Genomic DNA, 22,899 nt, shown 5'->3' with positions numbered 1-22,899 from the left:
TTCAGAGCCAAGCTTTGCCTTGTCTTACAACTTCTCTACCTCCATGCTTGCCTCTAAAACATCGGGACTTGGTTATCTTACGGGCGGTTCGGCATGTGGGGGTGAGATCATCATCTCATCTCTCAAATATTTATGTTTTCACATACTCCTTTTGTTAAGTCCCTGTCGTTCTACTTCCGCTTCCTGCTCTGGGCGGGCATGGGCTACATACCACTGCAGCGATCGTGCTTATGAGGAGAATGGGATTTCTTTCCCGTGCCAGGATGGTGTCCACCAGCAGTGGCAGCTGGAGGACTAGGTGATGTGCAGTTGTGTGATACACTGTTCACCTTAGCCCTCAGTAGAGGGTCAGGTGGGGCACCTCACCATGGTGATAGCCAGCATATATATCTGCTCTTTCCCTTTGTATACCTAACCTCCATTCTGCACCTCGTGATCTTATCTTTCACCTCAGCAACCCCCCCTTTAATTTTCTTAGCCCATGCTCTAATGACACTCGTCACGTGATATTTTGTTGTGTCCCTGATCACTATTTCCCTCATTAACATTTTGCTTATTATGATGAAATAAACACAGATAGGTGGACCCATTACCAGGGAGTGAAGTGTGGCCTCTTAGAGTAGTTTTTAAATTAAAACCATAATTCTACTGGCTAAGTGCCCACCCTATTTTGATGATGCATCTTTTGTTGTCAGGATGTAAATGTTCTTCACTTCATTTTGTATATCTCTGAGTTATCAGATACTTGTTAACATTCCCTTTCATTTGTGGGTGTCCTGTGGTTTTCATCCATGTTATTCCCCCACACTGAGTTCAAATCCAGGTGCAGAATTGATATTTAATAGATGTGGATATTTGTATGTACTGCACTGTGTAGAAGGTATTGAAAATAGAGAGGATTATAAAGTAAAATTTACAGATGAATGTACTATTTAGATTGGCTCACAGAATATTTTACACACACACACAGACACACACACACACATACACACGATGCCCTACAAGTTTTTTCCCCCCAAAATACTGTCAATACTAAGCAAAACTCAACGGTTTTGTTTCATCTGTCTATGCATACTTACTTGCACTACATGCCTTATAGTAGGAGCTTTTCCATCTTCATGTGTTGGTTTACATGCTTACTTCAGTTTTTGCTACAGAAATTGAGTAATAATAAATATATAATTGTATAAGTATAAATATACATTTTTAAAATAAGATTCTGACTTCATATCATGCTGTATAGCTGTGTAATGTTTTTGTTATAAATGTTACCTTGTGTTTTTTTCCCTGCAGGCAGCAGAAGATGTAACTTTCATTGGGCCTGATACACATGCTATTCAAGTCATGGGTGACAAGATTGAAAGCAAATTATTAGCTAAGAATGCAAAGGTTAACACAATCCCTGGCTTTGATGGGGTAGTAAAGGTAAGAAGCTCTTATTCAAGCCTTTATGGCTATTATTGTTTTGGCTATATATGAAGAAAAAAATTAGCATTGTTTAAATTGGATTATTTTCGGTGTTATAAACTAAAACAGCCAGAAGCCACAGCAATACCTTATTTAATGAATCAGCATTGATGCATAGACTCATAGAAGAAACTGGAGACTAAAGAGTGTGCTGCCAGCCCTCTGAGCTGTCCTGATCCGGAGCGTCTCCGCGTTGCTGAAATACAGGAATTGCAAACCTGTTTCTGCTGAAAGTGGCATAGCTGTAGGTGACTAGATCCCAAACACTGGTGAGTGGCTTCTGCACCTGGAAGCTTCTGCTAGGAGCTGTAGCAGCTCTCCCACCTCTTGAAAAGCTTTTTTTCCTTTTTTCCTCGCCTTGGTGAAAAGACAGTCTGGGTAAACTTTTAGGCTTGAATTTGAATTAGTCTGTAAGGATTCTTTATCTCAAGCTTTCTTTTTATTCCTTTGACATTTTGTGTTGGGCACCTTTTTGTGTAGGTTATTTCATGTGTTAGAACATCGCTTGCCTCCCTCTCTGATACGGCACCTCAGCTGCCTGCCCATATTTCTTTATACAGTGGAGCTTCATGTCACTGATTCAACCAATCTTGGATTGAAAATATTTGGGAAGCTTTTTTTTTTTTTAAAAAATATTTATTTATTTATTTATTTGAGAGAGAGAGAGAGAATGGGCAGAATGGGCATGTCAGGGCTTCCGGCCACTGCAAACGAATGCCATATGCGTGCGCCCCCTCGTGCATCTGGCTTACGTGGGTCCTGGAGAATCGAACCGAGATCTTTTGGCTTTGCGGACAAGTGCCTCAACTGCTAAGCCATCTCTGCAGTCCTTGGGAAGCTCTGCAGCCCTTGGAAAGCTTTAAAAGATCTGTTCTTTGGGTTGGAGAGATGATTTAGCAGTAAAGGCACTTGCCTACAAAATCAAAGGACCCAGATTCCCCAGGACCCATGCAAGCCAGATGCACAAAGTGGCGTATGTGTCTGGAGTTCATTTGCACCAAACGTGGTGGGACAGGTCTGTATTCCCAGCACTGTGCAGGCAGGAGGCTCAGAAGTGCAAGGTCATCCTTAGCTGCATAGTGAGATCTAGGCCAGCCTGGCCTACATGAAATCCTATCTGTTATGTTCTGTTCTTTTCTTCTTTCTTTCTTTTTTAAATTTATAACCTTGGAAGGAAATTCTCCAGTGCCATATGTCAGTTAGTGCCATTTACTTTGTAGCTATTTGATGTTTTTTAATCTTTCCAAAGGTAATTTTAATAGCTGTAGTAATAAAAACAAATGTGTTGAAATACTAAATATGTTGAGTATATTTAGTTTATTTTTGAAATTGATAATAGTTTTCTAATGTGGAACTCAGTAGACCCCAGTAAATTTTTTTTGGGTGAATGAATAGCAAGTGAAAAACCAATGTTTAAAGATAATTTGATTTCACATGACAGTTCATGTAATATAATTCAATTTTCATACTAAGAAAACTTTCAAGTAGCTCAAAATTAAGATTGCTTAGTAGCAGAAAATTTTTTTTTAGAGGTGGTTTTCCTGTATATAAATGTAATTCTTTAGAGAACCAACATAACACATGTGTAACATGTGTGTTTATGTAGTTGACCAGCTAGGACTAACAAAGTCCGTGAATTATGCTTTAAGTTTGTTGTTAGTTCTAAGAACAAGAGTTTTTAAGATAGTGGTTTAATTTCTCTCAGATTATTTTTGGCAAATACAGCATTATTAATTGAATCAAATGTTAAAAGTTTCCTCTTAGGCTTATTATAATGCGGTCCTCATCAGCTGCAGCTCTTCCTGTATTTTGTTCAGGAGGCACTAATTGTTCACATTTGGCAGTTTAACACTTCCTGACAGAGGCTATTAAAGCAGGTATTCTCCAATAACTGTCACTGGCTGTAACAAAGAACCTTCCAACTCAATGTGTGGAAACTACTAACATTCTCAAGTGACCCTTTTCATGGATTTTTATTCTTTTAAGCTAAAATCTCGAGAATGTAGGTCAGTGAAAACAGCAAGGTGTAATAAAGCAGTAAACCTTGTTTTGGTGGGTAGGGTGGGAGGTATATACATCTATCTCTGACTTGAAAACAATTGTTATTTGAAAAATCTCATTAGCAGATGTGACTGCTTGGGGTATAAAGACTTAGAGCTGATGTCGCTTTCAGGGCTGCTTTGAACTTAACAAGCACCTATTTGTGGAGCAGACTGGCTAATGAAAGGAAATTAAATTTTTTCTGACAACTTCCCCTACCAACCTCCTTATTCAGGGGATGTTATTAGGTACTGACGACTTTTAAGGAAGATTTTTTTTTTTTATTAGACATAAATGAACCAGTTATGACTCTCCTCACTGCCCCCAGTTGGGGAAAGATTCTGACATGGTTGCTGTACAGTTTCAGTGGATTAACATGGAAGCTTCAAAAATACGAGGCTTCATTTCAGGATTTCTAACTTGCTTTCTTGTATGCTTACCAGCTAGTGGTTTCAGAACACTATTGATAGCTCCATTAATGTCATTAAATTACAAGAAGTAATTGAATTGAAGGAGACTTGGAGTTCAGCATTCTCTATTGTTACTCGGAAAAGAACATGTCACAAGAGTCTGTTGCATGTGTTAATGATCAGTGAAGGCTTGGGTTCGGGATGTTCTCAGCTACTTAGAGTTACAAGGGCTGGTGGTGAGATTTGAGAGTAACTGATCCATGAATTGATAGACTCTTACTTTGTACTTTAAGAATGCATTTTCTTGTCTTCTTTGAAGATTTTTTTTTTTAAATCCCCTCTACTAATTTGTTGGTTGAATTCGAGGTTTGTGTGTGTGTATAAAATGCATATATATTTTATGTATACATATATTAACAAGCTACAGCTGTAAAGATATGAACCTGAAAAAAAAAATAGAAAAGGTAAAGGAGATTACAAAAGGACTTAAAAAAAAAAAACAATTGGTAATTCCTGTAGGTACTGGAAATTTACATTATTTCTAGAAAATCAATCGAGCTCCTCCCAAACAATAGAGAATCAACTCCCCCTGCTGACAGAATCCAGGAAAACACGATGTATCAATAGGAACAAGCTGGCCTCAGACAATCTTTAGTGATCTGGTTTACAACTTCGTATTGATTGTAAACATGTAAATTCTGCCATTCCATTCCAGCAACTGCACCAAATCATTGGCAATATGGGGGCGTTTCCTGTCAGCTCATTTCAAACTGCTTGGAGTTTCTTAATATAATGATGAGGTAGAATTTACATTCCACTTATGGTATTAATTTTACATTTCTCTAAATGAAAAGGGTTAGAAGGTTGTAAAATTGAACATTAAATGAATCAGAGGAGACAGTGGTACAATATATGGCTGCCCTAAAGACATTGTGCAATGTCTCACGGGATTAATGTTGAGTCTCATTTCCTGCTTTTACAGGATGCAGATGAAGCTGTCAGAATTGCAAGGGAAATTGGTACGTTCTTAAATTAACTTTGGTAGCATTTCTGTGTCTTTCAGCAGATTTGGTTGAGTAAACATGTAATAAGTAATTCCCACAGAGCAAATAGTGTTTTAGTAGTTTTAGGTTTCTGCTTACTTGTTGCTCTGGAAGAAGTTATCAATTGAATTACCATATTGTATTATTAAAATGGACTTTAAAGAGTAATTTGAGCTTTGCTAAGGCTCCTTTATAAGATGGAATCAGTAACTAATTAAAGAGGTGATTGTCTTAAGACTTTTTGAAATTGAATGTAATGTGAGTATGTATCAGTTGAATGTGGTCAAAGTGAATTCATGTTTGACAAGATTCTCCAAGTTTTTGCCTTGTCTTAAAATGTTAATTATGAACTTAGTAACTTTGTTGGGGATGAGGAAATAGAATGTGGGAAGTTAATATTCTAAATTGGAGTAAAAGGTAAACTCAAGAACTTTTCAGTGAATTTTGAATTACTCCATTTCAAATATATTTTTTGTGATTACAAAAACTTATATTTTCAGTATGTGCTAATTGAGAAAATGGGTAGGAAGATACAGTTTTCATGAATTAATAAAGCTTTACAGACTATGTGAATCAAGTCATTATTTGTATACATTGGATAGAAAGTCATAGGTCGGTAAGGCAATTGGGTACTACTTGGTGGAGATTTATTCATAGCACCTTAAAACATAGCTGCAACTAGTAGATCCAAGGTTCTGGCATTTCTGTAGCCCTGTTTTCTCATTAAGGTCTATTATAATTTTTTTTTTGGTCTACAGTTGGAGCATGTTTTGATTTGGCAAAGTTGATATCATTGGGATATGTAGAAAATATTGGTCCATAAGTGGTCATTAATAAGTATATTATTCCAAATGGGACAAATTGGCATAATGAGTCTTTAGCAATCTGAAGCATGGTTTGGCTTGCTGCATCTTATTTCTCAGTGGATATGGCTGAAGTATTTGGATTTTGCCCATTATTAAATGTACTTTGTTATTGATTTATTTTGCAAAACTGCCATGAATGTAAGTCCAGGCTGTAAAAGATGCTATTTTCTCTATCTGCACCATCTCTTCATTGATCAGTTCTTCAGAATTGTCAATGTTTTCAAAAGTATTTCAGTAGTATTTTCACAGTAAGACTTGGCAGATTGTGAATAGTGGCTGTCTGTAGATTAAGTCAGTCGTTACCCAAGAGGTATGGCTACTGGCTTATGAGACTTTTAAAAGAATTTAGTTTTAGTCTGTCATATTTACATTTACAAAGTCTTCCTTCTAGTCCTAGCTTAGATATTATCACGTGCCTAATAAGATATAATAATGTAACTGGTTTAATGGAATCTCTACGAAGCCAGTATTTGGAGGAATGCCGGCAAATGCGAAGGGTTAGAAGAGAAGCTGCAGACGTGTTCCTGCGCCCCACCTTGAATTATGAGTCCTTGGCTTTGGAGCAGGTCTTTGTATAACTGGTGGGCTTTGCCTGCTTTTATGCTTCTCCTTCCATCTTTTTCTTTTCAATTTTTTTGTTTCCTTTTTTATTTTTGTTTGAGAGTGACAGAGAGAGAAAGAGGCAGAGAGAGGGAGAGAGAATGGGCGCACCAGGACCTCCAGCCACTGCAAACAAACTCCAGACGTGTGCGCCCCCTTGTGCATTTGGCTAACGTGGGTCCTGGGGAATGGAGCCTGGAAGCAGGGTCCTTAGGCTTCACAGGCAAGCGCTTAACCGCTAAGCCATCTCTCCAGCCCTCTTTTTCTTTTTTTAATAGCATGTGACTTTTAAGCTGTCCAGTCAGTCTTAAGTGAGCAGCTCTCTGAGTACCTCCCTTGACTTTGCTTTCTTCCCTCAGTGTTTTCATGTGGGTCTTCATCACTGTGCTTTCACTTCTCTTTCCTCCTGAGATCACCTGAGTTCAGTCTCAGTTTTTCTCTACACTTTGGCATATCCTTTTCCTTATCTTTCTTCTAATTCTTCCCTTCTTATTCCCCCTCATTTGTGAAAGTAATGATTGTAGCCATGGCTATTGCATACAAGTGTGCTAGTGTTTAGCTTCTTCTGAAAGAAAGGAAAGCTGTAAGATTTGAGGTGACATAAAGAACCCAGGTTGGCAGCTTTTACAAAGCTCTTGGAATGTCCCTGAGAACCCTTCTGAATTGCCACAGAAACCCCCCATAAAACCCTTTATTTCAAATGTTAGCTTCTAAATAAATTCTGTATTATTAAAATTGTTCTTTTTGTGTGGTTTTCTTTCTTTCTTATTTTTTTTGGTGATTTATCAGTTTTTGTTCCTACAACTTTTATTGAGGCATCACATTTTAAGTATATTTTAATTTTGATAGGCCATTGCAAGTTCACCTGAGTTGAAGTACACATTGAATCTATGGGAAAATATGTTTCTTTGTCTAAGCAGCTGAATATAAGCAAAGCTTTGAACCTACTTATCCCTCCCCCTCTGTATTCTGGCTCTTTTTCTTAGTTCTGAGGAATCAAGTCCTGGCCCTTATACAGGCTAGGCACGGATTCTACCATTGGACTAGATCCCGGTCCTGTCATAACTTTCTAAGCTGTTGCTTCTTTCGCTGTCTCATGGAGTAAAGGGAATTGATTCTGCTTTATGTGGTTCTCTTATCTCAAGTCTGTGCTCTCTTCTGGAAGTAGGTGCGTTAGGTGCCTTTTACCTAACAGGAGCTCCAGTTTATAGAAAATTTTATTCATGGTCAGGCACTTTAGAAATGCTATTTCTTTTATTTATTTATTTATTTATTTATTTACTTATTTATGAGAGACAAATAGAGAAGGAGTGTGCCAGCGCCTCCAGCCACTGCAAATGAACTCCAGACGCATGCGCCCCCTTGTGCATCTGGCTTACATGGGTCCTGGGGAATCAAACCTGGGTTCTTTGGCTTCACAGGCAAATGTCTTAACTGCTAAGCCACCCCTCCAGCCCATAGAAATGCTATTTCTAATGCTAATTCTTGGGCTTGTTTTCATTTATAAACACAGGAAACTGAGGATTAGAAATGGTAATTGGCACATTAGTCAATGATTATTGGTTTAAATTTAAATTTCTAGGGCCCAAAGACCATAGATTTTGCCTTAAAATTTGCCTAAATAAATGTGCTTTTGAGTCAAGAGCCAAAATTTGAATTACTGCTGTGTGTGAAATACTGTTAGATACTTAAGCATGGTAGATGTGGAATTAGACTCAGGTGGCCTCTGATCATGCCTTGGGCGAGAGACTGTTAAAGACTTAATGCTTTACTTCTGTGTTTGTTTTCGGACTTCCTTGTCTCACTCATTTGCACTCCATAGTTTTCCCTGTAACCTCAGAGTTTAAAGATACAGGGCTATCGATCCCCAGTTTATCTTTAACCCCAGTGGAAGACAATAGCATCAGTGAGTTGATTTCCATTAAAGTTAGATTTTTTTTAAACTATAGCAGTGGTCCTTAATATAATCAAGTACAAAATTCACTGTCAAAAGGAAAATAAACCATAAATTAAAAACTTTTCTTTTAACATCCAGGGTATTCTAATTCTCTTTCTTTGCCCGTTTTTTTCCCTTATAACCCCAAATCCTGCTCAGTTCAAAATCATTTTTTTTTTGATTCTAATGTCTTAGCATGTTGCAGCCTGCTTTTCCTACAGTTTCCACATCTCACTAAATATCAGTTCGTTCACTGAGAGCCAAACTTGATGCTGCAGGTCTTGTTCCTTCATTATCGTAGTATAACTTTATCCCTAGGGACTGTTAGGTCACCATGTATTCCATTTTCAGCATTTACTGTTGTCACAGACCTTGCTCCTCCAAACCACCATTGTCTTTTAAGGACTATTACAATAGTTTCCCTATCTCTTTTTCAAACACTTCAAAGCCCATTCTTCACCTAGCAGAATGTATGATACTTTACAACTTTAAAGAATGAGGATATGCCTCATCTCATCCCACCCTATCTGATAGTTTTTCATTGCACTAGATGAAAATTAATTCCTTTCCCTGACTGAAAACCCCATGGGAATTTGATGCCTGTTTTTCTCTCCAATGTAATTTTATGGGACTCCCTTCCTTTTGTAATGTACCTCCATCACCTTGGCTTACTTGAACACCTTAACTTTCAGGGCCTCAGCATACGATATGTCTTGGAGGAGGAGACTGAGGGGACCTGGAAGACATGCTTACACCCCTAACTGAATGGCTCCTTGTCATCTTTCACACCATGCCTTAGATATGTCTTCAGAGGATGCCTGAATGTTGTCCTAAAATCATACACTATTTTTTGAATAGAACTCATTACTTACTAATAATGCATTTGCTTGCTAAATTTCCCTCAGTTTTTATTTTGAAAATATTCAGTCATACAGCATGGTTGAAAGGTCTTTGCAGTTGATAGCTATTTTTTTTTTCAACACCAAGATTCCACTATGAACCATACGTTAATGTGTCTTATTTTTATTGCATAAAATTCATATCCTGGCACATTTTCACTAAACATTTCAACATCGATGTCATTAGCTGAATTCAATATTTGTCTTGAGTTTTGTTATTTCAATGCATGATTTACATGTAGTAATGTGAATACATGTTGTATGTATTTGCTGATTGTGACATGTGTATATATCTATATAACTCCAAACCTCACCAAGATAGCCAAACCTGGATTGTTCCTATATTGCTTCATCTAAGTAAGCTTAACTCTTTTCCTAAGGCTGGAGGCAACATAGTTAAAATTTTTTAAAAAATATTTTATCTATCTATCTATCTATCTATCTATGAGAGAGAGAGAGAGAGAGGGAGAGAGAGAGAGACAGCTAGATAGATAGATACTGGGCATGCCAGGGCCTCTAGCATTGCAGATGAACTCCAGATGCATACATCACCTTGTGCATCTGGCTTACATTGGTACTGGGGAATCGAACTTGGGTCCTTGGGCTTTGAGCACCTTAGAACACCTTAACTGCTAAGCCCTCTCTCTCCAGCCCCTAGTCTAAATTTTTATATTAAAAATCAGATTTATTTTTATTTTTTTGGTTTATTTTTATTTATTTGAGAGCGACAGAGAAAGAGGCAGATAGAGAGAGAGAGAGAGAGAGAGAGAGAGAGAGAGAGAGAGAGAGAATGGGTGCTCCAGGGCCTTCAGCCACTGCAAATGAGTTCCAGACACTTGTGCCCCCTTGTGCATCTGGCTCACGTGGGTCCTGGGGAAGCGAGCCTCGAACCAGGGCCCTTAGGCTTCACAGGCAAGCGCTTAACTGCTAATCCACCTGTCCAGCCCCAAAATCCTATTTTTAAAACATTGAGATAAGAAATATGTTAAGTTCCATTCTTTCAAAGTATAAAACTCTGTGACCGGGCTGGAGAGATGGCTTAGCGGTTAAGCGCTTGCCTGTAAAGCCTAAGGACCCCGGTTCGAGGCTCGGTTCCCCAGGTCCCACGTTAGCCAGATGCACAAGGAGGCGCACGCGTCTGGAGTTCGTTTGCAGTGGCTGGAAGCTCTGGCTCGCCCATTCTCTCTCTTTCCCTCTATGTGTCTTTCTCTCTATGTCTGTCGCTCTCAAATAAATAAATAAAAAATGAACCAAAAAAAAAATTAAAAAAAAAAACTCTGTGACCTTTATCATATTCACAGTGCTGTTGTGGTCATCACCTTCTGGGGTCCTAACTTGGATTACTGGGGTTTGAGCAGCAAGCACTTTATCCACGGAGTCAGCTCCCCAGTGCAGCATCTTGTGTTGTTGGAAAGTTAAACTCTCCATTGTCTGTATTTCACATTAACCTTCTGACTGCCTTTGCTTGGTTCTCTAAAGAAAGTTAGGTGCTGTGGTAGTAATCCCTTCTCCTGCTTTCTCTCTACCCTGGCCGTTTTCCTTTGCCTATTCATTTTATCTTCATTTTGGTATGGTATGACATTAAAAAAGTTACTCAAGCCGTTTATACAGGAGAACTAATTATTCATGTTTAAGAGAAATAAAGAATACTTGGCTATTTCTGAGATCTTTATTTGTCTACATCATGCTGCATAGATTCTTTTTACATGTTTATAACTGGTTAGACTTATATTGAAGAAACCTTGAAAAACCGATTACAATTTTTTAAAAATTTATTTATTTATTTGAGAGCGACAGACACAGAGAGAAAGACAGATAGAGGGAGAGAGAGAGAATGGGCGCACCAGGGCTTCCAGCCTCTGCAAACGAACTCCAGACGCGTGCGCCCCCTTGTGCATCTGGCTAACGTGGGACCTGGGGAACCGAGCCTCGAACCGGGGTCCTTAGGCTTCACAGGCAAGTGCTTAGCCGCTAAGCCATCTCTCCAGACCCCGATTACAATTGATACCTTCTTTACGATCTTGCATTCTGACAATTTCTTTGCTAATTTGATATTCAGTAGAAGATATGGTTAACATTATAGAAGATTTACTAAAAATGCTCAAGGATAGGTGATGTAGTGGGAAGCAGTGTTGAAATATTCCTTATAAAATCCATTACAGAGTGAGATGTTCTTTGCTGGGGTGTGTAGCTCGGTGATAATGCATGTGCTTAACATTCATACGACTCTGGATGCATTTCTCTAGCACCACCGCCCTCCAGTACCCAGAGGTATTTGTACTGAAGTAATGTGGTAATGTGAGGCTCAGTGATATTCCCTGGGTAATAAGAATACGTGTTCTGTGGTCTTTTTCCTTTCCTACCATTAGTTGGATGCACATATTTGGGCTTAAACATAATTCACAAGTTCTCTTTCTGAATTTTACTGTTTTATTCATTCTCTCTGCGTTTCCTTTTGTTTTATTGTTTATTTTTGCATAATTCTTCCTTTCCCCTTTTCTATTACTCTTGCAAAATGACTACCTGACATCCAGGCAGTAATGAGGAAGCATATTGCAAATGTGCAAACACTTGTTTTGTTTGGAAACTTGTCTGAGAATGCCTTGTGCTTCAATCACTATGCCCAAACATACTCATTTCTCTTCTCTGAAGCAGAGTTAGATATCAACTAGATTTCATATGTGCAGGCACAGGGAGATAGGCCATCTAATCAGCTATCCTGTGATGTCTAGCAATTTTTCTCTGACAAATCAGTTGTGTTATGTACTGATTTATATAGCTTATACCACATTTGGGTGAATAGTATTCTTTTTTTTTTTTGCTTGTGTATGTGTTTTCATATATGTGAGCCAGAGGTTGATGTCAGGTTTTTTTCCTGAAACGCTCCACCTTATGTTGTGATGCAGTCACAGAACCTGGAGCTCACTGATTTGGCTGTAAAAGCTAACCAGGAAGTCCTAGGATCCTCTTGCCTTCACCTTTCTGAGCTGGGAGTACAGGCTTAAGTCCATACATTGCTTCTAGTAATACAGCCATTTTCAAAATATTCTTCTAATTCATAAACATGAGAGGTATTCTTCAATTTTTCTAGTATCTTCAAGTTTTCATTGTTAGGGTTATTCATAGATTTTTTTTAAAAACTATTGTGAATAAAGTTTTTAAAAAATTTTATAAGTGCGGGGAGGGGAGGTATTACCATGGGATATTTTTTATAATTATGGAAAATGTTAATAAAAATTGTGAAAATAAAAATATACATTAATTAAAAAATTATTTTATGCCTATTATAACAGGATATACTCTTAATGTTCCCTCTCCCCTGCTACCTTTATCCTGGTGTTCCTCCTCAGTGAGGTTGTGGTATTCACTGTGAGGTCTTGAAGGTCTCAGTCAGTCCCTATGCAGTAGCAGGAGGACTGTGCCTCAGGATATTCCTACCCACTCTGTGGCTATTACAGTCTTTCTGCCCCTCTTCAGCAATGTTCCCTGAGCCATGACGGGCCTATTGGTAGTCTGCTTTAGTGTTGAGATCCCTGTAGCCTCTGGATTCCTACTTTGATAGGTTTTGATTGACATTCACCCTGTCTGTCACCATCATCCTAGAGCTGGTTGTCAGACTAGCAGTAAGAGCTAAAAGTGTGTGTGCATGTATGTATATATGTGTGTGTGCACACGTGCATGGGCACATGCACATGGAGATCTGAGGAAAACATGAGGTATCGTCCTTGAACAAGCAGGAGTGGTTGTACTGATATCTGACACAATAGACAAGAGATAGCCAACTGCCCACCAGGAGACTTGTCACCTCTCCTACATCTGTCAGTACCCAGGAGAAATTACAGAGAAAGAGGTGACATGAATACTGCTCTTACTGCTCATCTGACAACCAGCTCCAAGGGGATGATGACAGACACAGTGATCAATCAAACCAATCAAAGCAGAACTCCAGAGGCTACAGTGAATCAACACTAAAGCAGACTGCCAACAGGCCTGCCTTGGCTCAGAGAACACTGCAGAAGAGGGGGCAGAAAGGTTGTAAGAGCCACAGAATAGGTAGGAACACCCCGAGGCACAGTCCCCCTATTATTGCTTTCTTTCAAAATTGCTGAAAATCACAAATTTCACAGTAAAGAAGATCTTTTTTGTAATCTGAAAATTTTAGACATGTTAAAATATTTTGTGGACATTGATAACACTTATACTTAAGTGAATATTTTTACTATCTTCACTGCCCTGGCTCCCTTTACTCTGGGGACAGCTCAGCAGGGTGATGGTATTAGCTGTAGGGTCATGAAAACCTCAGTCAGTCCCTGTGGAATAACAGGGGGACTGTCCTTTGGGGTGTTACTACCTACTCTGTGGCTCTTATAATCTTTCTGTCCCCTCTCCTGCATAAGCTTAGGCATACTGGATACTAGGTTCCCCAGCTGTTGGCAATTGGAAGTTAAAGTCTCCTGGAGGCAGTGTATTGTTGGGGGTGGGCTTATGGGTGTTACAGCCAGTTTCCCCATGCCAGTGTTGGGCACACTCTCTTGTTGTTATTGTCCACCTTATGTTGGCTGGGGGTGATGTCCTCTCTTTTTTTTTTTTTTAATTTTTTTTGTCCATTATTTATTTATTTGAAAGTGACAAACACAGAGAGAAAGACAGATAGAGGGAGAGAGAGAGAGAATGGGCGTGCCAGGGCTTGCAGCCACTGCAAACAAACTCCAGACACATGTGCCCCCTTGTGCATCTGGCTAATGTGGGACCTGGGGAACCAAGCCTTGAACCGGGGTCCTTAGGCTTCACAGGCAAGCGCTTAACCGCTAAGCCATCTCTCCAGCCCTGATGTCCACTCTTTGCTCATGCCATCATTTCCCCCTGCCATCATGGAGCTTCCCTTGTGTCTATGAGCCAAAATAAATACTCCCCCCAGCCCAAAGCTGCTCTTAGGTGATTTCTGTCATCAATGTGAACCTGACTGCAACAGTATAGTTGGTACCAGAGGAGTGGGGTTGCTGCTAGACACCTGACTGTGTGGCTTTGGCCTTTTGGAGCTGATTTTCAAGAGGAATGTGGAAGGATTTGAAACCTTGGTCTAAGAGACACCTTGTAGTGCTGTAAGTACAGTGTGGTGGACTATTGTGGTCAGAGTTGAAAGGCCTGAATGCAATAAGAACTATGGACTGTGAGGTTTGGCTTATGAGGGTGAGAAAGAGCTTTGCTTGGACTGGCCTAGAGGCAGGTTGTTTGAGAAGCTTGCTGTTATGCCCGTGTCCTGAGACGTTGTGCAGGGTTGCATTGTGTAGAAATGGACTGGTGTGAGCAGATGGATATGCCACAGAACTGAAATCTCCGGGCCAGAACTGCTGCTTGTTCAGCTGCAGCTATATTATATTGAGATTGGGCAGCTGACCTGCACTGAGACTCCAGGAGAGATGCAGACTCTCTTGAAGGGGCCTGAGTGCTCAAGGAGTGTCCTGTTCTTCAAAGTCTGCTTTATTCCCCCCTTGGATTAACAAATTGGCACCCTACCTGGTATTGTGGAGTATAGGAAATGTAGGAAAGAGAGGGTCATTGAGTTTGCAAGGTGGTCTTGTGTTTTGGAAATGGCCATGGGCAGTGTGAAGCAGGTTTGCTGGATGCCTGTATGGCGACCTGAGAGGATGAACCGTGGATTGCAGTGGAGACCCAGTGGAGATGCCAGGACCACAATATGGCTGCCAAGGAGAGCTACCAGCCCCAGATGAAGTTTTCCAGGACTGTGCATAGCCTAGCTGGAGGGGTAGAATTGGAACCCCAGAGACTTGTTGCTGGCTAGAATTATTGGAGTTGGAGATTTGTCACTGGCTAGAGTTGTTGGACTTAAAGCTACAGAGTTTGATGCTTACCCTGGTTGTTTTAAATCTTGCAGTGGGTGAGTATTTCTTTGCTATGTTCAGTGCCATCTTTTGCAATGTGAATGCTTATTCTGTGCCATGATGGGTTTTGGAGAAATTTTTGGTATTATGGCTTAGTTAAAAGATCTCAGGAGCCGGGCGTGGTGGCGCACGCCTTTAATCCTAGCACTCGGGAGGCAGAGGTAGGAGGATCTCAGAGAGTTCGAGGCCACCCTGAGACTACATAGTGAATTCCAGGTCAGCCTGAGCCAGAGTGAGACCCTACCTCGAAAAACCAAAAAAAAAAAAAAAGGTCTCAGACTATGCGGATGTATGAACATCATTGGAATTGACAAAAACTATAGGGACTTTTAAAGTTGGATGAATGCATTGCATTTTACATGATATATGGTTATCAGTTTATGGGGGCCAGGGATGGAATGTGGTGGTTTGATTCAGGTGTCCCCCCTAAACTTAGGTGTTCTGAATGCTAGGTTCCCCAGCTGGAAATTAAAGCCTCCTGGAGGCAGTGTATTATTGGGGTCGGGCTTATGGGTGTTACAGCCAGTTTCCCCATGCCAGTGTTGGGCACACTCTTCTGTTGCTGTGGTCCACCTTATGTTGGCCAGGGGGTGATGCCCACCCTCTGCTCATGCCATCGTTTTCCTCTACCATCATGGAGCTTCCCCTCAAGTCTTTAAGCCAAAATAAATCCTTTTTTTTTTTCCCCCCCAAAAGCCACTCTTGTTCGGGTGATTTCTGTCAGCAGTGTGAACCTGACTGTGACACCTTGGATGGCGTCAACTTGCTACGTAGCCAATGCTGGCCTTGAACTCAAGGGTGATCTCCATGTCTCTTACTATTTATGCTGGGATTATAGGTTCACTGCTTAGACAGAGGCAACCTCTATGAAATACGGTGTCTTAACCTCAAGGTTCGGGTTCTGATCATAAAATGTTTACCAGATTGGCTCACTTGGTAGGGGCTGGGTAGTCCAGCAATGGCTATCTGCGTACTATAGAGGCCGAGAGCTCAGTAGTTGCTGAGCTCACAAACCTGTATGCTTCTGCAGTTCCAGTCTGGGTCTAAAGGTTTGGAGTTCCCAGAGAGTTGTTGGTGTTAGGTCCATATTGGAAAACCAAGGAAGCTGGAGTTGGATGCCAACAGCAGTGATGCACACACCTAGGAAGAAGACCACAGGATCGAGGCGGCGGACACACGCAGCTTTTGCCTCAGCCTCTTTATGTCTGGGCTTCATGTTGAAAGGTGTTGTCCACCTTGAGGCCAGGCCTTCTCCACCTAGTTACTCTCTAGATAGAGCCCATGAGTGTGGCTAGGCAATTCTAAATCTTGTCAAGTTGCAAATAAAGACTAAACATTGTACCTACTATTTTGGAGTCTCCCAAAATACTATTGTCATGAAAGACATCTCCAAACCCCAAATAAACCAACTCTTTTCCTAAAAAAGGCAGACTAAGTACGTTTACATGAAATGAACGGAATGCAATGTATATTTGATTAACCGTAATTCTGATGTACAGCTTTTATTTGGAGGTCTTCTTCCTGTCTTGGATCTGTTAATTGAGTCTCTTTCTTTTCTCTGTTGAGATTCCATTATCCATTATCAGACTCCATTCCATCTATTAGTAGTGTCTTCCCCTTCAGTATCTTTTCTTTTCACTTTGAACTTTTCTTTTAGGAAACAAAGGCCTTTGTAGTTTTCTCAGCTGTCTCAGCTTCTTTTTGACCCTTGAGAAACTGCTGATTAACACCAGTAACTTAGGAATTGTATATTTCCCAAGAAATACTTTGGTTTTTCTTTTTACCTTTTTTTTTTCCATTAGTTATTACAGCCTATAAAAGTCTAGTCCCAGAAACTATAGATAAAGTGAATTTCAAATGAATTGAGTGTTGTGTCAAGTTGCCATTTTATCAGCTGTTAAAGTTACCAGGTTAGGTCACCATGTGTGGTATAGAGCTTCCCAGAAGAGTCAGGTTATTTATTGTCTTATGTAAGTAAACATTGTGTTATCATTAATGGGAAGGCTTCTGAGCTTCTAGAGTCTTTTATTTTCTATCTAGCACATCCAAAACATTGTGACTCAAATTCTAAAATGAACTTTAAATCTTTGTCTTCCTGTCTTTTTTTGTGACCAGCCATTGCCAAATCCTACCTGTCTGTCACCTGGACACTATAAAGATAATCCACCCCTTTCTACAACTCATTCACTGCCGGGCAGCCAGTCTTTGAAACATTATCAAATGACTTCCCTCTGCTATGTAGAATCATTTGTGTCTCTGTTAGGAATCTTCCTCTGTTGGGTTTGCAAAAGCTCATTCTGTTTATCACTGTAAATGGGAATTGTCTCAGAAAAGGCTTTTCAAAGAGGAACACTGACCAGGCTCAGTCACGCCCCTTTGTTATTTTTATCATATCACCATCTTACCTTTCATATATATGTATATCTGTATTTAGGCACATAATGCGATTTGTCATTTAAGAAAAGTGACCTCAAAACAGTCATCACCTGAAGAACATAGCCAAACCAAGGAGTGAGTGCTCCCATGGGAGAGGACTGAGTGCAGGTTTCACATCTTAGGGAACAGAGGGTTGACATGACCATCATACATGACTACTCATTTTTCCAGTAATGTCAACTTTTTACTGAATTTTTTTTTTTTTTTTTTTGCCTAAGTTCTTGGTACCCCTTGACTTACTTAAAGTGGTAAAGACACAGAAAGCAGGGATGAGCGACTTGGCTATTTAATATGATTTAATACCACTCGTGTGGATTTTTTTCCCCTCTCCTTTTAGTATTTTTGCTTCATGGGACTGTGTCACCTGAAATATAATGACTTACCTGGCTCTGAAACAACCTGTGGTGAGCAGACCTAAGGGAAGCCATCTTATGCCACTCAGCCATCTTGACAACATCAAGGAGCCATAAGAGATTGAAGATTAGCACAGAGCGTTAATTATAAGATGTGGATGGGTCCCAGTAGGGCCTGTGGTGTTTGTTCTCACCCTGAGGTCAAGATGTCTTGATATTTGGTATCTGCTTCCTACCTGGTGCTAACTGCAAAAATTCTGCTTTTGTAATCATGCTTGCTTGCTCTTGCTAAAGACAATTCTATGTGAAGGGGGTGGCTGAGGTTTTTTTCAGATCATTGTAGGGGAATGTGGTGTTTGCCTTTAAAAACTCACTGTAAAAGTAGGACGGGGCTGCTCTCCTCCTTGCTGTGAGGGGACAGATGCCGGCTGCCTTAATAGAGACTCTCCTTTTTAATTTTTATTTAGATGGTCTTCTGCTCATTTTTGGTCTGGGACTCACTACAGCACAGGAAGTTGAGCAGAAAACCTTGCTTTTATATTACTTTACAATATGACCAGTTTTTCTTTCCCAACATTTTGATTTTTGTCTTGTTGGAATTCTGTCCTGGTGTCTTGGATGGCAGGTATTCATAGGCCTAACATTGTATGCTGCCCTATGATCTAATGACTTCTCACCTTTTTTTGAACATTTTTAATTTTTTTGTAAGTTTTTTTATTTGTTTGAGAGAAAAGAGTGAGAGAGAGGAGGGAGGGAGGGAAGGAGGGAGGGAGTGAGAGTGGGAGGGAGAGAGGGAGGGAGAAAGGGAGAGAGGGGGAGAGTAGGTGTGCCAAGGCCTCCAGCCACTGTAAACAAACTCCAGATACATGCACCACCTTGTGCATCTGGCTTACGTGGGTTCTGAGGAATCAAACCAGGGTCCTTTGGCTTTGCAGGCAAATGCCTTAACTGCTAATCTATCCTTCCAGCCCCCGTGGGCATTTTTTTTTTTTTTTTTAATTTTTCGAGGTAGGGTCACACTCTAGCTCAGGCTGACCTGGAATTCACTGTGTAGTCTCATGGTGGTCTTGAACTCATGGCAATCCTCCTACCTCTGCCTCCCAGAGTGCTGGGAATAAAGGCGTGCGCGACCACACCCGCCCCCCATGGACATTTTAAAATAAATTATATATGTGTTTTTCCTGATCTTTGTGGGCAAGGATGAATTCCCCATCTTATCTGGAAATTCACAAGTCACTGTATAGTCCAAAGTCCATAATTGAGTAAGATTAGTGCTGGAAAGAAAAGAAAAATCTACCTATTTCCTAATCTTCAGGGAACTGACCATGGTAGAGAGATGGCATATGGACATCGCATGTCTTGTGGTTTTCTGTTGCAAGGATAAATAATTTTTAGGGGAATTGGTAACATCTTTTTTTTTTTTTTTTTTTTTTTTAGGTGGTGTGGGGTTATAGATCTGTTTAAGAAGCCCTTAAATTATAAACAGGACTTGGAAGGCATGACATTTTTGAGTTTTTAGGTTCTTCTTTCCTCAGAAATGGTCTCATTTTTCTTTACTGATTTGAATCTCATTCCTTAGTGGACATTCACTGTAATGCTGTAGCAGTGAATGAGACAAACACTACTCCCCCTCGGATCAAAGTTCATGCTGCATCTCACACAGAATCCACAGAAAACACCCGAAGTCTGACCCTTATCCCCACGCCTCATTTTCGGTTTTAGTTCTCTTTTCTTCCCGCTGTTCCACAGTCTGTACTTCAGTGGAATTGTTCCACTCATTTCTCGAATTTGCACTCTATCTCCTCCCCTCTGCTTTGCTTCCATGATTCTTGACCCAAATGTTTAGAAGCCTGCAGAACCCTTTTCTATCTTATCCTTCTCTTAATCCCTTTACCTCTACCTTCCTCTGAGTCTGGGTTCTTCTGAATTCCAGGGATGGAATTACTTGGGTCCTTTGCTCCTTCCTTCTGGATTCTAAGGACCACAGTGTACTAACAACATGGTATTTATCTTTTCACTGTTCTTGGATTGTTCCTGTAAACATCACCAGAATATTTTCATTGAGTTAAGTATGGAATGTTGAAGCAAATGTCATTATTACCAAGCCAAAGTTAAGATGATGCTTTTTGTGTTTGCGGGTCAAAGGTCTGTGACATTTGGCCCTTTTCTTCCTTTTTCTGCTAAGGTTCCTTTAGTAAAAGTATAGTCTATTGCAGAATCACAGGCCAAGCAGGTCCTCTGAGGACTCAGTGACTGCTTTTTTCTTGAGGAAAGATCATAAATGAAGAGTGGCAAGTTTATGAATATCTCCACTGAATTTCTGGAAAACCTATGAAGGCAGACCAAGTTTATCCCTACAGTAAAAAAAAAAAAAAAAAAAATACAACTAATGTAAATAATCTTAGAACGATATTTTTGTGACTTTTTATCTTTTCTCATAAAACTTTAACTGGAAATGGCCTTTGTTTGGGGCCTTTGCAATAGTGTGATAACCTGCTGAATATGTGGAATAGCCCAGTAGCTTCTCCGTTATTAGCAGTGAGCTCTGGATCTTCTCTCTGGCCATAGGAAGCTCATTTGGTTATTTTTCTGAGATAAGCTGTATTTAGTCTCTGTGCTCTTTTAGCCTAAAATACCGAAAGTACCTATAGGTCACTACTTTTGTGAACATGGAAATTAATGTATTGTGCATGCAAGTAGCAGTTTGGGAGAATTGTAAATTTGTGTGGGCAGGTGCATGTGCATGCATGTATGTGCAGTATGGAATTTGCTTTCATCATTGGCCAGTTAATACTATTTTTTTGATTTTTGAATTCTCTGTCAAATAATTTATGTTTTCTTAGCTTTTATTTCATTACTGGGAAAATATAGTTTCTTATTCAAGTAATCTTTTTTCTCTTAACATGTTCACTCATTTAAGAGAAAACATATCAGGATATTACATTGGTAGTGTTTTTGTGAATCTCATGAAAGGAACTTTTAAATAAATTAGTAATTGTCTTCTGTTATTGAACATGTGGTCAGTTGTCATGTTCATACATCCGGATGATCAAAGTCTGAACTTCTGTCTCATTCTTCCCTGCTGGTAGGCTACCCTGTCATGATCAAGGCCTCAGCAGGTGGTGGTGGGAAAGGCATGCGCATCGCTTGGGATGATGAAGAGACCAGGTGAGAGGCTGTCCAAAATATACTTTTGATGAAAACTGCAGTTACCAGAGTTTTATTAAATTGACAGGTAAATAGATACTGAAAGCATAATGGAGTAATTATGATGACCATCTATCTAACTTTCAGTTCCTTGGGTTTTAGAAAAATTGGTGTTATGCAGAAATCGTCCTTATTTATATTTTGATGATGGCCTTATTACAATTTTTTTAATAGTGCTTTAACATTATTTTATTATTAACAAAGGGTTTCCTTCATGCTTTTACAGTGTATTTTTTTTAAATTACAGTTTTGCTTATTTCGAAGGCAGAAATTACTAACATTTGACTGTATAATTTCCGTGTTGTCTAAGGATTTAAACCAAGTTTATTCAAGAACAGTTATAATTTTGACTTTTAAAATTATCTCAATATGTACTTGTTTCCTTTGCTAGTTCATGAAAGCATTTATTTTGATAATTTTGCAATGTGAAAGATACACTTTTTCCCTTTGAGTCTAAATTGCTGTGCCTCCTTTCTGAGCAATGCACTGTGCTGTAAATTTAATTGCGTTTTTACTGGTTTCAGAAGTCAAACATAACCTTTAAAGACATAAGTTTAAACAATCCAATGTGTACTGATAGAGTAGCTAGAAGGAAATCACCTAAAATAAACAGCTTTTAAGGAACTTAGTTCACATTTATATGTTTTAGTTTTAGATTTGGCATCAGGAGAGATTTATGTCATCTTTGGAGGGTGGGGGATTAAAATTCATGGATTAGTTATTTTATCATTAGTATTGTATTCCATGTTTTCTTTCCACCCAGAAGTAATCTGATCTATGGTTACTTTTGCTTTCCTTTCCTCATTTTCTTCTCCGTGTGCTTCTCTCTTCAATATTTCTGGGCAGTATTCTGTATTACTTAGTTTGCTAGTCATCCAGTACAGTGGAAAGCAAACCTTACTTAGAAATTAGGTTCTAAAATAAGCCAGGAAGGCCAAAATCTCTCTTAAAACCTTACAGAAAGGCACCATGTTATATATTTGTTCAGATAGTTTCAACTGTACAAATAAACTGACCCAGAACACAATTGTTTCTTTGGTTAAAATCAGGGAATGTATATGGCTAATGTGGGGTGATGGTTTGTGAAAGACCAATTTCACTTTCTCATTAGCACAGGTACCAGGTACTGATCAAGTAACAGTAGAATCTCTTATTTTAGGTGAATCCAATAAGAGGAAACACATTCCATGGGTTGACCTCTTTGTTGAGGGCTCTTGTTCGATAGGCATTGTTTTCATTAGGCTCCAGGGATATAGAGATGAATAAAACCAGGCAATAGTCCATTCATTCACATGTTATACTCTAGGTAAAGGATATAGAGGCCCATAATATTCAGGAGAAGCTCATGAGTACAGATAAATCACGCACACATATATTTGTTTTGCTACCTTCTACCTGGAACTTAGTGTTTCCTCCAGTATAACAATGAACTAAAGTAATAGTAGTGTCCATGAAACTTTTCACCATTAAAAAAAAAAATCACGTTATTGTTGCATCTAAGGTACAGTGGTAATTTGACTATTGGGCCTTATTTCACATGTATTATATCCTAAGTTTTAAGAATTTTTTAAAAAAATTATTTTTATTTATTTATTTGAAAGTGACAGAGAGAGAGAGAGAGAGAGAGAGAGAGAGAGAGAGAGAGAAAGAGGCAGATAGAGAGAGAATGGGTGTGCCAGAGCCTCCAGCCACTGCAAACGAACTCCAGACTTGTGTGCCCCCTTGTGCATCTGGCTAAT

General features: G+C 39.5%; 1 protein-coding gene across 2 annotated transcripts in view; it reads left to right on the top strand.

Annotated features, from left to right (window-relative positions):
- Pcca (propionyl-CoA carboxylase subunit alpha) overlaps positions 1–22,899 on the top strand; it is a 339,901-nt gene that overhangs the window by 94,452 nt on the left and 222,550 nt on the right. For both annotated transcript variants that reach the window (XM_045144878.1, XM_004663385.2), the window contains exons 7-9: positions 1,294–1,425; positions 4,900–4,936; positions 21,043–21,121. In XM_045144878.1, the coding sequence (XP_045000813.1) occupies positions 1,294–1,425; positions 4,900–4,936; positions 21,043–21,121 (248 nt within the window). The remainder of the gene's footprint in view (positions 1–1,293; positions 1,426–4,899; positions 4,937–21,042; positions 21,122–22,899) is intronic.

Source organism: Jaculus jaculus, chromosome 3 (assembly GCF_020740685.1).
Source record: "Jaculus jaculus isolate mJacJac1 chromosome 3, mJacJac1.mat.Y.cur, whole genome shotgun sequence".
NCBI classification, from domain to species: Eukaryota; Metazoa; Chordata; class Mammalia; order Rodentia; family Dipodidae; genus Jaculus; species Jaculus jaculus.
This window is presented reverse-complemented; position numbering and strand designations above follow the sequence as displayed.